The following is a 15,780-nucleotide window of genomic DNA, read 5'->3' as shown; positions in this document are numbered from 1 at the left end:
TAGATGGCGCTGTTCAGTTTCCATAGCAATCGCGTCTGACAGACACCAATATGTACAGCTCTTTCCAAAACAAATGTCCGTAGAGAAAAGTCATTGCCAATGGCAAATTGGCGTGTACTCTTTATTCTAGGACATTTACAACGTAGCCACATGCTATTTACAAGGTATAATTATAAAGCAGTCGCCGAGCCAGGATTGACTGTTGAGAATCGTACAAGAACACAGCTTGTTTTTTATAAGGTTGGGGAAAAAGTTGCTTCGTATTTTTGAAGAAATTTTTTTAATATAATTTATTTACATTTAACTAAAGTATGTAGGTACCATTTTGTTCGATAACTTTTTGCCATTTTGTAGGTAGGGACATGATCCCATTGTCATAGAAATTTTGGGGCTTCTGATCAAAATACCGCGACAATTGGTTTTGGCAGTCCTCGCGTTATGTTAACCTGACACTGCCTACAAAATTCTGAAGAGACCGAAACAGGTGGAAATCTGAAGGTGCAAGGTCAGGACTATACGGCGGATGCATGAACACCTCCCAGGCAAGCTCTCTTAATTTTTGCTGAGTGGCTAAAGATGTGTGAGGTCTAGCGTTATCATTATGAAAAACCATACTCTTTCTGTTGATTAATTCCGACTGCTTTCTCTCAACTTCTTGCTTTAAGAGTAGAGTTGTGAAGTTTGTGCTTGTAGAGTTCAGAATCAATGGTCTTGCCTGGTGGTAACAGCTCATAATGAATAATGCCCTTCCAATCCCACCACACGCACAGCATCACCTTGTTGCGAGTTAACCCGGGTTTCGCCACAGTCTGTGAAGCCTGACCGGCCTTTGACTACGGCCTTTTTCGCACGTTCTTGTCGTACGTGATCCACTTTTCATCACCAGTTATCAGCTTCTTCAAAAATGGTTCGATTTCATTACGTCGTAATAAAGAATCACAAATGAGTACACGGTTCATTAGATTTCTTTCAGTGAGCTCGTGAGGTACCCAAATATCGATTTTATTTGTGTACGCAGTTTTTTTCAAATGCGCCAAAACTGTTTTGTGGTCAATTTCCAGTTCTTTAGCTACGTCGTAACTAGCAATGTGCCGATCTTGCCCCACTTTTTCAAAAATGGCATCCATTTTATCCGTAATAGGGCGACCAGAGCGACGCGACGTGCATCTTTGACATCAAAATTTCCGGATTGAGAACGCTTAAACCAAATTTGTGCTACTCTCACAGACACTGCACTAGATCCATAAACATCGCCAATTTTTTGTAGTTTTTTTTTAAAATGTATCGAATTTCTTCATTAGATTTACTCATCTTGACAGTACGAAAAATAATTAAAAATCACACATTTTCCTAATTTGAATTTGGAATTATCTTCTTTAAAATTTAAACTTTTAATGACACTAAAACCAACCAGATACAAATAGTAGAGCCAACGAGATTTTATTACAAGTTCATACATACTATAATGCGAAAAGGATTTTTCCCCAACTTATTATGTATAATAATGGTATAAAATACCTGGTCATTTGGCGATGGAGGCATCCAAGATAGGTGTCGAAACGGTAAGTAAAGAAAGAGAAAAAAACAATTAGTTTCCAAATAGTTTCCAAATAGTGTAATAACAACTCTCCTTTCTTTCATGTATTCCTGGTAGAAATTGAAGAGAAACGACGTAGCTTAAGTGTTTAAACGTCCAAAATTTGGATGGGGTTAATAGGTATATCTGTCACTTGTTTAACGAGTAATATAGATCTTACTTACTCTTTCTAACAGACTTTAAACTGTACTAGAGGTCCCGCAGTAGTCGAAATTCGACTATAATTAATTGGAATTGTAAGTTTGTACACTATTATGGTTGTATTTTATACTTCTATAATCACGAATTTCGCCAAGGCTACACTATTAAAAAATATTAATAAAGACAAAAAATATTTAATCTATTCTCAGTTTGACCACAGATGTCAAGAACAAAAGTTTGACAATAAATAGTATGCATGCGTGTGTGCGTCAAAAACATGGTATGTAGTGTGTGTGCTGTTTTCTTTATTGATTTAAAGTATCTTTTATGCATTATTTAAAAAAAAAATTAGCATTGTGCACTTCTTCTCTGTATTCTCTATAAGTGTGGAAAATTTCAAACTCCTCCGTCCGCGCAATTTTCGTAAAAAGGGATACAAAGTTTTTGCTTCACGTATTAATATATAGATAATTAAGAATGAACGCGTTCTTTCTCTCACATGTAATTTCTGATTTTCATAATGGCACGAAGGCATTTAAGGTGGAAGCGATCCAGAGTGCGAATGTGGTGGCGGTACACACACCACGACTCGGAGGAGTATAGGAGGTTTGGCAGCACAATTGCCATGTATATCAAAATCTTCGTGGCCAATTTAAGGTCATGCGAGCAGAAGACCTTGGAACATAGCTTGCCAAATGCTGCAGCAGCGGCACCGATCCTGCTATTGATCTCGTCATCAAGGTCACACTTGGATGTTAAAGTGTTCCCCAAATAGCGAAATTTATCCACCTGCTTCAGCACATCCTCACCAAGCTTTATGGTTAGTGCCTCATGACCGCGACTGTCCAGGGACAACACGTCCGTCTTATTGACACTAATCTTCAGAACGAATTTACGGCAGGCTTGGTGAAAACCGGACATTAGCTGTTGCAGGCCGTCTGGGGAAACTAAGAAGCACAAGTCATCAGCATACATGATCTCAGTGATCAATGCATACGACACTGGTGGTAGGACTTCTTGTGAGTCCGCGCGGGTGGGTACCTACCACCACCCTGCCTGTTTCTGCCGTGAAGTAGTAATGCGTTTCGGTTTGAAGGGTGGGGCAGCCGTTGTAACTAAATTTGAGACCTTAGAACTTATATCTCAAGGTGGGTGGCGCATTTACGTTGTGGATGTCTATGGGCTCCAGTAACCACTTAACATCAGGTGGGCTGTGAGCTTGTCTACCTATCTAAGCAATTTGGTGCGAGCCTTAAGTCTAGCCATATTGAAAAGACTGCCGTCCGTACGGAAGCCGATGCGGAATCCTTGGGAAACAGTCTGTAGAACCTCTCTAACTACGACCGCAAAGTACAAGGCGAACAGAGTAGACGCTAAGACGCATCCTTGCTTCACCTCACATGTAACGGGGAAGAAGCCGGTCTGTTCACCATCTACAACGACGCAGCATTGCATGTCGTCATGCAGGAGTCTAAGAAGCGCCACAAACTTCTCCGTGCATCCGAGTTTCCGTAACACCAACCATAAGGCTTCGCGAGGCACGCTGTCAAAAGCCTTCTCCAGGTCAACAAAACAGAGGTACAACTGACGACCTTGTTCTCTGCTCTTTTCTTGAAGTTGACGCACAGAGAAGATCGCTTCGCATGTGCCTCGATCCGGTCGGAAGCCAAACTGGGTTTCGGGCAAGATCTTTTCAGATAAGTCCTTTAGACGGTTTAGGAGTACCCTAGCAAAGACCTTTCCGGGGGCCGATAGGAGCGAAATACCGCGGTAGGAGCTGCAGTCAGATCGGTCACCCTTGTTCTTATAGAGAACAGTTATGCGCGATACTTTAAAGCTTAAAACAGTTCCCACACCAACGTGTGCAACTTCTCTCCACCTTACTTAATCAGCTCTTCTGGGATAAGGTCAGCGCCAGCCGCCCTTTTATTTTGTTGCTGTCTGATGGCAGTAACAACCTCGTCACGCAATAGAGACTCGTCCAGCTCAAGGGCAAGAGGGAGTTGAGGCATTAAATCGATGCTTTGCAGATCTGCTGATCGATCCACATTCAGCAGAGTATTGAAGTGCTCTGCCCAGCGCTGTAGTACATCTTCCTTGTTTGTTAAGAGGTGCCTACTATCTAGAGGCCTTAAAGGAACCTTTGCATGGTAGGATGTACATATCAGCTTACGCACCTCGCTGTAGAACTCACCGAGCTGGTTTGTGTCAGTGAGCCATTGCATATGACTACCGTTTTTTTTTCTAAATATATATAAATTAGTTCAACCTAGAAATTAGCTAATTGGCAAAGAATTTAATCACTGGTACATATATCAAATATCTAAAACAACAAATATAAATCATTAAAAAACATTAAAAATACAAAAAATAAAATGTAAAGAATATGGTATCCATGTTAGTAAATAAAATCAAATATTACTTACTATTCCATGATTATTCGAGAAACCACCAAAACTTACTAAATTGTGCACAGAGGACTAATACACTCCCTAAACAAAATACAACCAAGTTTTTTGTGACAAATTACATGTGAGAGAGAGAACGCGCTCATTCATATACAGTTTAAAGACTGTTAGAAAGAGTAAGATCTATATTACTCGTTTAAAACAAGTGACAGATATACCTATTCACCCCATCCAAAATTTGGACGTTTAACACTTAAGTTACGTCGTTTCTCTTCAATTTCTACCAGGAATACATGAAAGAAAGGAGAGTTGCTATTACACTATTTAATTTTAGAAACTATTTGTTTTTTTCTCTTTACTTACCGTTTCGACACCTTTCTTGAATGCCTTCATCGCCAAATGACCAGGTATTTTATACCATTATTATACACAATAAGTTGGGGAAAAATCCTTTTCGCATTATAGTATGTATGAACTTGTAATAAAATCTCTTTGGTTATATTAATTGTATCTGGTTGGTTTTGGTGTCATTAAAAGTTTAAATTTTTAAGAAGATAATTCCAAATTCAAATTAGGAAAATGTGTGATTTTTAATTATTTTTCGTACTGTCAAGATGAGTAAATCTAATGAAGAAATTCGAAACATTTTAAAAAATTTCTACAAAAAAGGTAAAAAAGCAACGCAAGCCGCGAAAAAAAATTGGCGATGTTTATGGATCTAGTGCAGTGTCTGTGAGAGTAGCACAAATTTGGTTTAAGCGTTCTCAATCCGGAAATATTGATGTCAAAGATGCACGTCGCGTCGCTCTGGTCGCCCTATTATAGATAAAATGGATGCCATTTTTGAAAAAGTGGGGTGAGATCGGCATATTGGTAGTTACGACGTAGCTAAAGAACTGGAAATTGACCACAAAACAGTTTTGGCGCATTAGAAAAAAAAACTGGGTACACAAAAAAGATCGATATTTGGGTACCTCACGAGCTCACTGAAAGAAACCTAATGAACCGTGTACTCATTTGATTCTTTATTATGACGTAATGAAACCGAACTATTTTTGAAGAAGCTGATAACTGGTGATGAAAAGTGGATCACGTACGACAAGAACGTGCGAAAAAGGTCATGGTCAATGGCCGTTCAGGCTTCACAGACTGTGGCAAAACCCGGGTTAACTCGCAACAAGGTGATGCTGTGCGTGTTGTGGGATTGGAAGGGCATTATTCATTATGAGCTGTTACCACCAGGCAAGACCATTGATTCTGAACTCTACAAGCACAAACTTCACAACTCTACTATTAAAGCAAGAAGTTGAGAGAAAGCAGTCGGAAATAATCAACAGAAGGTGTGGTTTTTCATAATGATAACGCTACACCTCACACATTTTTAGCCATTCAGCAAAAATTAAGAGAGCTTGGCTGGGAGATGTTAATGCATCCGCCGTATAGTCCTGACCTTGCACCTTCAGATTTCCACCTGTTTCGGTCTCTTCAGAATTTTGTAGGCAGTGTCAGGTTAACATAACGAGAGGACTGCCAAAACCAATTGTCGCGGTATTTTGATCAGAAGCCCCAAAATTTCTATGGCAATGGGATCATGTCCCTACCTACAAAATGGCAAAAAGCTATCGAACAAAATGGTACCTACATACTTTAGTTAAATGTAAATAAATTATATTAAAAAAATCTCTTCAAAAATGCGAAGCAACTTTTTCCCCAACCTTATAAAAAACAAGCTGTGTGAAATAAGGTGACACTCTACAAAACTTGCATACGCCCCGTCATGACCTATGCAAGTGTAGTGTTCGCTCACGCGGCCCGCATACACTTAAAATCCTTCCAAATCATTCAATCCCGTTTTTGCAGGATAGCCGTCGGAGCCCCGTGGTTCGTCAGGAACGTCGACCTCCATCACGACCTGGACTTAGAGTCCATCAGTAAGTATATACAGTCGGCGTCCATGCGCCACTTCGATAAAGCGGCACGACACGAGAACCCTCTCATCGTGACCGCCGGTAACTACATTCCCGATCCTGCGGACAGAATGGAAAGCAGTCGACGTCGACCCAAACACGTCATCTCGGATCCTCCTGATCCATTAACGGTGCTTTTAGGTACTTCAAGCACCGGTCACCGTTCTCGTCGAACCCGTCGCTTGCGACGAAGGGCTCGACGAGTAAATTAACCCACAGACAGCCCAGTGAGTTTCTCGCCGGATCTTTTCAGTGGGTCGCGTTGCCGATCCGGTGGTAGATTCTGGGAAGCACGGCTCCTGCTAGGGTTCGTGTTAGCAACGTCGTCAGGTTTGAGCCCCGTGAGCTCACCTACTAGTTAAGGTTACGCTGAAATAGCCTATCAAGGCTATCAGCAAAAAAAAAGGTATCATGTTTTTTTTATTGATTTAATGTATTTTATATCCATAATTTGAAAAAATGTATTAATATTCTACACACACACAACATAGAGGTCTATATAAATTATAAGTGTGGAAAATTTCATACTCCTCCGTCGCGCAATTTTCTTAAAAGGGGGTACAAAGTTTTTTTTTCACGTATAATACGATATGTTAAAGTGATTACGACCTGCGTGCACACACACACAGTGACACAGTCGGAATGGTCGCGTGGACATGTGTAAGTAAAAAAATTATTAAAGGTCACATAATTCGTCGAACGCGAGTTCACTTGCACAGTTTTCACTTGGAAAGTGGTTTGCGCGCACTGACTTATGATAAATTGACGATTAAACAGGACTCAATGTAAGATAATGTAAAAATTAGCTCTTGGCCTATGTTTTTTTTTATAAAATCCACTAACAACATTTGTTGATACGATGGTAAACAGTCGAAGTCGCCCTGAGCACGTCATTTCGGATCCTCCCGATCCACTAACGGTGCTTTTAGGTACCCCAAACACGGTCAACGTTCTCGTCGAACCCTCGAACCCTCGAAGAGTAAATTAATCCACAGACACAGCCCACTGAGTGTCTCGTCGGATCTTCTCAGTGGGTCGCGTTTCCGATCCGGTGGTAGATTCTGCGAAGCACTGCTCTTGCTAGGGTTAGCGTTAGCAATGTCGTCAGGTTTGAGCCCTGTGAGCTCACCTAGGTACTTGTTAGGTTACGCTGACATAGCCTCTCAAAACTCATCACATTTGGAACGAAAAAAAAAAAAACCATATGGCCAAATACTATGGAATTTTTCGTATAGTCACCATCACTAATACGAGCGTGCAGCTCATATAATGGAAAGTGGTAGCAACTGCTCGTGGATAATTTCGATGACAGGGACACAGCCGCTTCGCTGAATGCCGTAAATACTCCACTTAGACCCGCAGTTTTATAGTGGTTACTGCTTGGAATAACTCTGAAAACACACGTTCTTCAACACAGCTTGTCGTTCCATATGTTTGTCCATTCATTCACCCACGACGTGGTGTGAGGGCTCCATTACCGCCTAACCAGGCCAAACGGGGGTTCATTGGAACCCCCATTCATTGGAACCGATTAAAAGGTATTATTATTGAATAATACCTTTTAATCGTGAGCAGTCGAAAGCCGCCCAGTGCTGGACTTGGACCCCCCAAAATTGTGCAAAAGCCCTTATCGTCTGTGGCAATAACTCTATGATTGCATTGTATGCACTGGTGGGCGTATTACGAGTTGGGCCAAGTAGATACCAGTCTCTTGATTATTTCTGGCACCAGTTATCTTACGTTCCTGTTTGTAGCAACTAAGTACAATGCAATTGATGCCTCATGTCCCGAGCATAATACTCGGAGAACATTGATGCCCATTCTCCGATGAATATCTTGGATAAATGTTACAAAACACACGGGAAGAGATCGGCAGGTGCTATTCTAGAGACTACAGAGCTATGAGTCGTTAAGGATGGCCCAATCTACGATGTCTCTTTACACAAGGTAGGCTGTGTTCTCGTCCAATTATCGAGTGCAATAAAAATAATGTATTCCTTTCTTATTGAAGTCCACATGGCTTCACTTCAGGGATATGTCGACTCCGCGCAATTATTCTAGTATAACAGACACGTTAATAAAACCAGAAAAAGGGTCCTAGACAATATGTATTAGAATCTGCTACAGTTAATGCTTATAGAAAAGTACACAAATGGGATTGACAAGCTATCGCAGAGTTACCTAGTCTAAATGTAACTTGTCTAGTACGCTAGGAATCGAACATGGATCACGAGTTACGGTAGCGAGGCTCGCTGCCCACTAGAGCAATCAATCAAGAGAAAACTCAAGATGCTTAGTCGACTTGAGGAATCGCATATAACCAATTGTCAATGTAATTAAAGTCTCGTATTTGGGCTCTGGTGGTCGCTCTGTGTCAATTCCCGATAATATACCACATAAGGGTATAAGGAGGATCCAGTGTGGTGTTTAGGGGATAAATGTGACACAAGACTTCCTACAACCCGACCATCAACGGACCGATGGTCTTCCCATAGACACAATCCACTGAGTTTCTCGCGAGATCTTCTCAACGAGTCGCGCTTCCCATGCGTATGTAGATTCAACAAAACGCTGTTCTTGTTAAAGCAAATGTTGGCAAAGTCAAAATGAGGCCAGAATAGACTGGCTACTGGCAGATAGGTACAAAAAAAGGCATAGTCGACGACGCCGCCAGTTCGCACCGCCATGCCAGTGTCGGCGATCGAACGTTTCGCTAGACCTGAGACTATTTGGTTCGATTAACACATGCTATCCCATATCTTCAATGCGTGGGTAGGTAGGTAGTATACTCCGGAGATTAATCGTCCCGGTTCAAAAAATTACATTAATTCCCCACACGTCTATAAGCTACAGTGATTTATAATTGGCTGCCGCAATTACGGGTTACGGGTAGTCTGTTTGTGTGAGCGTCCAGAGCGCACGCGCCGCGAATTCAGTGAAAGTAAATTGCATAAAACAATACATAAATAAAACGATTAATATCGATACGTTATAGGTTATCCATTTTAAGGTGAGTGAAATTTGTGCTCAATTCCGTTCTCAGTCCAGTAAAGGTGCAATAGCATCTTGTTGTGGATATATTTATTTAACTTTATGCTTAGAGGTAAATATGTACTTTTTTAATTATTTATAAAATATAATAATGTAAACATTTATAAATTACTTAAAGGCAAATGCTTAAGTCATTATTTATCAGTCAACCAAGGGGGTATATTTTATAGGTGTGATGAATATTTTATTGAAAAAACAATTGTATATACGTTTTGTAAAAACATATATTTTGTATACTTAGTCTGGCCATAAATACTGTTACAATTAAAAATAAACAAAATATTACATTTGAATTTGGAATCTGTAATTTTTTATGATTGCTCATTGAGTTTTCTCATTTTGGCGCCAAAACATTGTACAATATTTTGCGATATTAAAATGGAGTGGGGTTATAAAGAGAATAGAATCGCTGTGATTGCATTAATAGTTGCAATGAGACCTCCTCTGTTTGTGACAGAAAAAGATTTGGCTGTCCACGTAGTGTTCGTACGAAAAAAGTAGTCAAAGCAGTAAGGGAAAGAATTCGAAGAAATCCTGTCCGAAAGCAAAAGATTTTATCTCGGGAGATGAAGATAGCACCTAGAACCATGTCGCGTATTTTAAAAGATGACTTAGGACTTGCAGCCTATAAGAGACGTACTGGTCATTTCTTGACTGATAATTTAAAAGAGAATAGGGTGGTAAAATCGAAACAACTACTGAAACGGTACGCAAAGGGAGGTCATAGAAAAATTTTGTATACGGATGAGAATTTTTTTACAATTGAGCAACATTTTAACAAACAAAATGACCGTATTTATGTTCAAAGCTCTAAGGAAGCTTCCCAATTAGTCGATAGAGTGTAACGTGGGCACTATCCGACTTCAGTGATGGTTTGGTGGGGTATTAGCTATGAAGGAGTGACTGGGCCATACTTTTGTGAAAAAGGTATCAAAACATCGGCACAAGTGTATCAAGATACCATTCTTGAGAAGGTAGTGAAGGCCCTTAACAACACCATGTTCAATAATCAAGAATGGTCCTTCCAGCAAGACTCGGCGCCAGGTCATAAAGCTCAGTCTACGCAGTCTTGGTTGGAAACGAACGTTTCGTACTTCATCAGAGCTGAAGACTGGCCGTCGTTTAGTCCCGATCTTAATCTGCTGGATTATGATTTATGGTCAGTTTTAGAGAGTACGGCTTGCTCTAAACGCCATGATAATTTGGAGTTACTAAAACAATCCGTACAATTGGCAGTGAAAAATTTTCCCATGGCAAGAGTGCGTGATTGATAACTGACCTCAACGTTTAAAGGACTGTATTGCAGCCAATGCAGACCACTTTGAATGAGCTTTTTATACTTTAAATTGTTTTATATTTATGTATTAATCTAACACCCTGTAAAAGTAATAAATGTTATTTGCCATCGATTTTTTTTTGTTTTCCTTTTTAACAGTATTTATGGCCAGACTAAGTATAATAAGATTATGGTTGTTTACGGTTGAAATACGGTTTATGGTTGAAATTTCCGTGATATTTTTTGCAAAGAATCGGAGAAGCCACGACTAGCGGCTTAGTTTCATTTTCGGACATTTGTGCACTTTCACCGATGCTTATCTACAGTTAATAAACCACTGTTGTTACAAGTTTAAGCTTGAAGTAACTCTAAATTTACAAAATAAATTAATTAACGCAACTTTGTTCTCGCGTTCCGCCAAGATTAAACTTTTTATCTTTATTCAACCTTCGCTGTTACCATAACAACCAACTTGTAATAGAAATATATAAAGTCAAATACATCAACACTTGTAGCGTTGAGATGTTATTTAGCTGAATAATATAAATTAAGATTTGGCTTAGGCTCAAACTTACTACGACAAACGAAGCACGTGATAATTATTGAAATTTTTATTTTTATTTTCGTAATAAAAATTTACATAGATGCTTTTATATTTTATTCAACTACTGATTCCACGTCACTCCAAATGTAGCACAGAATTTGGGTTACCTTGTTTTTATCATATGGCCCAGCTGATGGTGAGTGGTCACTGTTAGTCATGGACACCAGCAATGCCAGGGACATAGCCAAATCACACCAAATGCCGCCGAAACAATAAACGATGAATGAACGACCATCGAAAAAAGCTAGTAACAACTAGGAATTCATGAGACGGCAAGAGGCTATTTTTCTTTTCCACGGGATTTTAATTAAAATTTAAATAAATATAAGCTGACCTTTATAAGATACTAATTCTATACCCATAGATGCATACTTTCGTCTGTGTTTTCTAGTGAAGTTTTACATGTGGAATGGAGTATAATTGATCGTTATCTTCATAAATCTCGTCCATAGACGTTATTATGCAAATTTAATGCGAATAAAGTCAGTCACCAAAACTTCAACATAATTGAACATTTCAAATTGTTATTCATTCTATAGGAATATAGCGGTCAGGTTGTTATTGTACTGAAGCGGCCATGCCGTTCATTGACATCGCCTTCCAAGCCGAACTAAGCCGATACGAAGACCCGGAGTTTGAAGAGTACGCCAAGAAGAATTGTAACGAATTCCCTGACACTAGGCATAAAGTAATCGAGGAGCTACGCCGCATGGTCCGCGGTTTGTAACACATTAACTTCTTTACATTCATGAGCGCCTAGTAGCTCGATGTAACGACAAAACAGAAACGTAATACGATCGACAAGGTAAGTTTTGAGACGTTACATAGAGAGGTACTTCCAACTTCTTTGCTTTTATGCGAACCTGGTACATTGTTGTAATGTGACGTAACAATTTGTTAACGCCATATTTGATTTTACGTTGAAATTGGATGACATCGAACAAAAATATTGTTTTGTTTGTCGCCCCCTAATGTTTGTTATTTTGTTACAACTATAGAAAATGCACGTCAATCAATTCAGTTGTTTTATATATAGATATGGATTTGAAAGAGACTTTTTTTTTGCATAAAAGTAGTATTTCTGAGAATAATATATAATATGGTTTTGTAAATTCCCTATTTCCATTGAAATTTCACAGAACGAGGTGAATGTATCCCTCGGCGCGTTGACGACGCATACTGTCTCAGATTTCTTCGATGTCGGCGGTTTATTCCTGCGTTAGCTCACAAATTGGTTAGTATACTAATCAGTTGTTTAAAAACGTAGGTATCCGAATTAGGTTACATATTTTAACAGCTCATGTCTCAAACACAAAGCGCTGCACGTCTGAAACGTGGTTTGTCGGTAAGGCGGGTGCGAATAGGCAATTTTTCTTGCATAGATAGGTGAACGAACTCACGGCTCTTCTGTTTTTTAACCATCATCATCATCATTTATGGAACCCATAAACATCTTACGTGAACTGGTGTACTGCTGATAGGACCTCTTGAGAGTCCGTACGGTTAGGTACTACTACCGCCCTCTATTTCTACCATGAAGCTGTAATGCATTTCGGTTTGAAGAGCGGGGCAGGCGTTATAACTGGTTATAACTATACTGATACCTTAGAACTCATATCTCAAGGTGGGTGGCGCATTTACGATGTAGATGTCTATGGGCTCCGATAATCACTTAACACCAGGTGGACTGTGAGCTCGCCCACCCATTTAAGCAATAAAAAAAATAAAAAAATGCCTCCGCTCACTTTGAGTTATGTACTATAAGACAAACTCAAGTCTGGGACAGTCTCAGTTGTGTTATGTAATTACTGTCTCACCCTTCAAACCATTAGGTACGCATTAGTGCTTCGCGGCCAAAGTAAGAACGATGTCGGTATCGATCCGTAAGGGCTTACAAGACCAGTAAGGGCTTACTAAATAAATAAATAAATCAGGGAAATTCCAATTTCTTTACGGCAGGAATAGTTAGCGTAGTCCTACCTGTCGGGCCTTACTTGAAATAATGGCTAGTGTATTTTTGGATTGGTACTGGTCAATAGATGTCGCTTTCCTAAAACAATATTTCAACTATTCGCCCATAGTCGGCAATAGATACCGCTATAGCCTTCTAAAAGCAATTTCTTAGAGATTTAATAGAACACAAAAAAATCATTTCTTTTATGACCGTGACCAAGTGTACACTTCACGCGCTTAATTAATTTACCTATTTTATTATACCTAGCACAACGTTTAAAAATAATAACACCAATAAAGCTCTCAAAACAGCAACGTCGTCAATTTTTTCGGGCCAATGTTTTTGTTTACTTGTTTACCAAAGATTTCCGTTACTTTCCGCCTTCGAAGCAAAATTCGCGGGCTTATTCACAAGGTCAATGATCTTATTATCGCTCTGAACCAGTTCGTAAGCAAAATCACTTGAAAGTGTAAGCAAGATATTACATTCAGTCTATTTATAGATTTTAATGGGTCACGTTCAAACATTGTAAACTAAATTAACGATTTCCTTTCTAGATAATTTTGTATACTTAAAAATAATTGTTTGAAAACATGCTGTTTTTGCTGTTGTGTCTGCCAGCTATGTTACGAAAATTATTGATAAAATACAAATTATAAAAAGAAAATTTTAACATTCACATTGAACTATCTTCATTATTATCAATAAATATACACAAATGTGTGTCGTCTATGGTAGCAGTAACCAGTTACCACCAAGCGAGCCGACTAACCAAGTAGTGGTTATTGCGAATACGGACTTAAATTTTGCTTCGACAAAGACGCACAGTGGGCTGCAGAAGCGTTTATTGGCTTACAGAGCATTGACATTGACATGTAATGACTACCAACGCCATCTAGTTTATATTAACTGACTTGAGTTCATTTCATAAATTCCCTGTGAATTAAAGCACTGAGGTGTATAAACGAATTAAACGATACTGTAGCTTAGCACATCACACTTAAAAATTAATTAATTATATCAGATGGTGCGTTACGAAGACTTTCGCCAAAAAAACGCGTACCTGTACAACTGTGACCCGTTTGGACTACAACGAGTTAAAAACGTCTACGGAGGTACTTTACCCGAAAGTCCGGAAAATGGAAGAATAGTTCTTATGAGGTTCGGTACGTAAAACATTTAAACATTGCATATTATATTTCCAGTCCAATTTATTGAAACATAAAGACTATATTGATTAGTACCCGTACATGCATAGGTCAGATGAATTGTATTAGTAATAATTGTGTTTATATGTGTAACCTCCTCAGGACGCTGGGATCCCAGTGCTGTGCCGATCGAAGACGTGGTTCGTTGCGCCCTGTTCATGGATGAAATTGCTGTGATGCAGCCAAAACTACAGATCCTGGGCGTGACCATCATCGTAGACCTCGATGGGTTGAGCATCAGACACGTGAGGCATTTGACTCCGACAGTTGCCTACCAGATTGTCAGTCTTATGGGAGTTAGTATAAAATATTCAAAACAGAATTTTGTACAATATGTAAATACCTCTTCGCATTAAGCAAGTCCTACTATCCTAGTATCCATGGTCTCTATATCAATCGACCAAGTTGAGAAGTAGGTACTTACTCCGGAAGCAATTAATTGCAAGATTGTCAATTACACACGTGATTACTAGTATCGATTAATGTGTGCAACCGATTGCGTTGCATTTGCGAGTGTTTCATTTGCAAATTTTAAAACTATCAAAACATTTTGAGACAGATGCATTTCTTTTTAAGGTTTCATTCCCGTTGGCGATGCACGGCCTCCACATCATAAACTACAACTGGATCTTGAATTCTGTGTTCTATTTGTTTAAACAATTTATACCGGCTGCAGTATGGAGCCGCCTGCATTTTCACGGCTCGAACATGGAATCACTCCACAAGTTCATACAGCCCCAGTACTTGCCACCCGAGTATGGGGGCAGTTGCAGACACATCATCTCGACTGAAGAATGGATCGCTAAGATCTATAGATACAAAGATGATTTCCTGATAGAAGAATTAAGAGATTTAGGTTTTTACGTTACATAGAATAGATTTTTTTTATTAAACATGTAAAAAATCTTTTTAAGCATCTCTTAAAGACTGAATTTGTAATTTTCTATAAAATATAGATTGGTTATTTTGGTTTGTTCATAATTGTATTTATAACAAGTCTTTTATTTACTATCTTTGAGATAAGGTAGGTATGTACACAAGTAAGAATTCGACTAATGTACCACTTTCATATCTCGACAAGTATTCATTTTAAAATATATGTAGGTACCACTGTCTTTGCGCCTATTCTAGATATTAGAGACTGACTTAATATATTATTTAATGTTATCGGTTGAATAAAGATATCGATTTATTATTTAACCTTCGAATTGAACGTAAGAAATTGTAATCACTTCATTGTAGATACATAAGCGATCATTTTTATGAATAAAATTAAAATGTACCTAGAAATTTGTAACCTGATGCACGACGAAAAACACGAATTTCTTTTTTGTGAGAATTGCGTCCTTAGCGTAAAAGAAAAAATCGAATCTCAATTTTCTACTATCTGAGCGACCTTCGCTGAATCAATTATTTGTTGAAAATCGATTAAACCATCGATTTTTTAGGATGTAATCGCAAACGTTTGGACATAAGCTACGGATCCCACGACTGCTTTGATCACAGAAAGAGTATTGGCAATACATTGTGCTAATTCTTAAAGATTCGTCCAAAAGTATACATTAAAAAACATA

The 15,780-nt window shown here is 38.9% G+C and overlaps 1 protein-coding gene across 1 annotated transcript; it reads left to right on the top strand.

The window, feature by feature from the left end:
- The first annotated feature begins 8,886 nt into the window (after positions 1-8,886).
- Positions 8,887-15,522, top strand: LOC101741908 (clavesin-1). The gene is made up of 6 exons (XM_004925568.4): positions 8,887-9,123; positions 11,584-11,763; positions 12,184-12,278; positions 14,023-14,164; positions 14,309-14,502; positions 14,783-15,522. Exons 2-6 carry the CDS (start codon positions 11,622-11,624, stop codon positions 15,077-15,079), a joined length of 870 nt encoding a protein of 289 aa, XP_004925625.1. The 5' UTR covers positions 8,887-9,123; positions 11,584-11,621; the 3' UTR covers positions 15,080-15,522.
- The last annotated feature ends 258 nt before the right edge of the window (positions 15,523-15,780 follow it).

Source organism: Bombyx mori, chromosome 21 (assembly GCF_030269925.1).
Source record: "Bombyx mori chromosome 21, ASM3026992v2".
Lineage (NCBI taxonomy): Eukaryota > Metazoa > Arthropoda > Insecta > Lepidoptera > Bombycidae > Bombyx > Bombyx mori.
The sequence above is the reverse complement of the archived record's forward strand: the minus strand, read 5'-3'. Positions and strand labels throughout refer to the sequence as shown.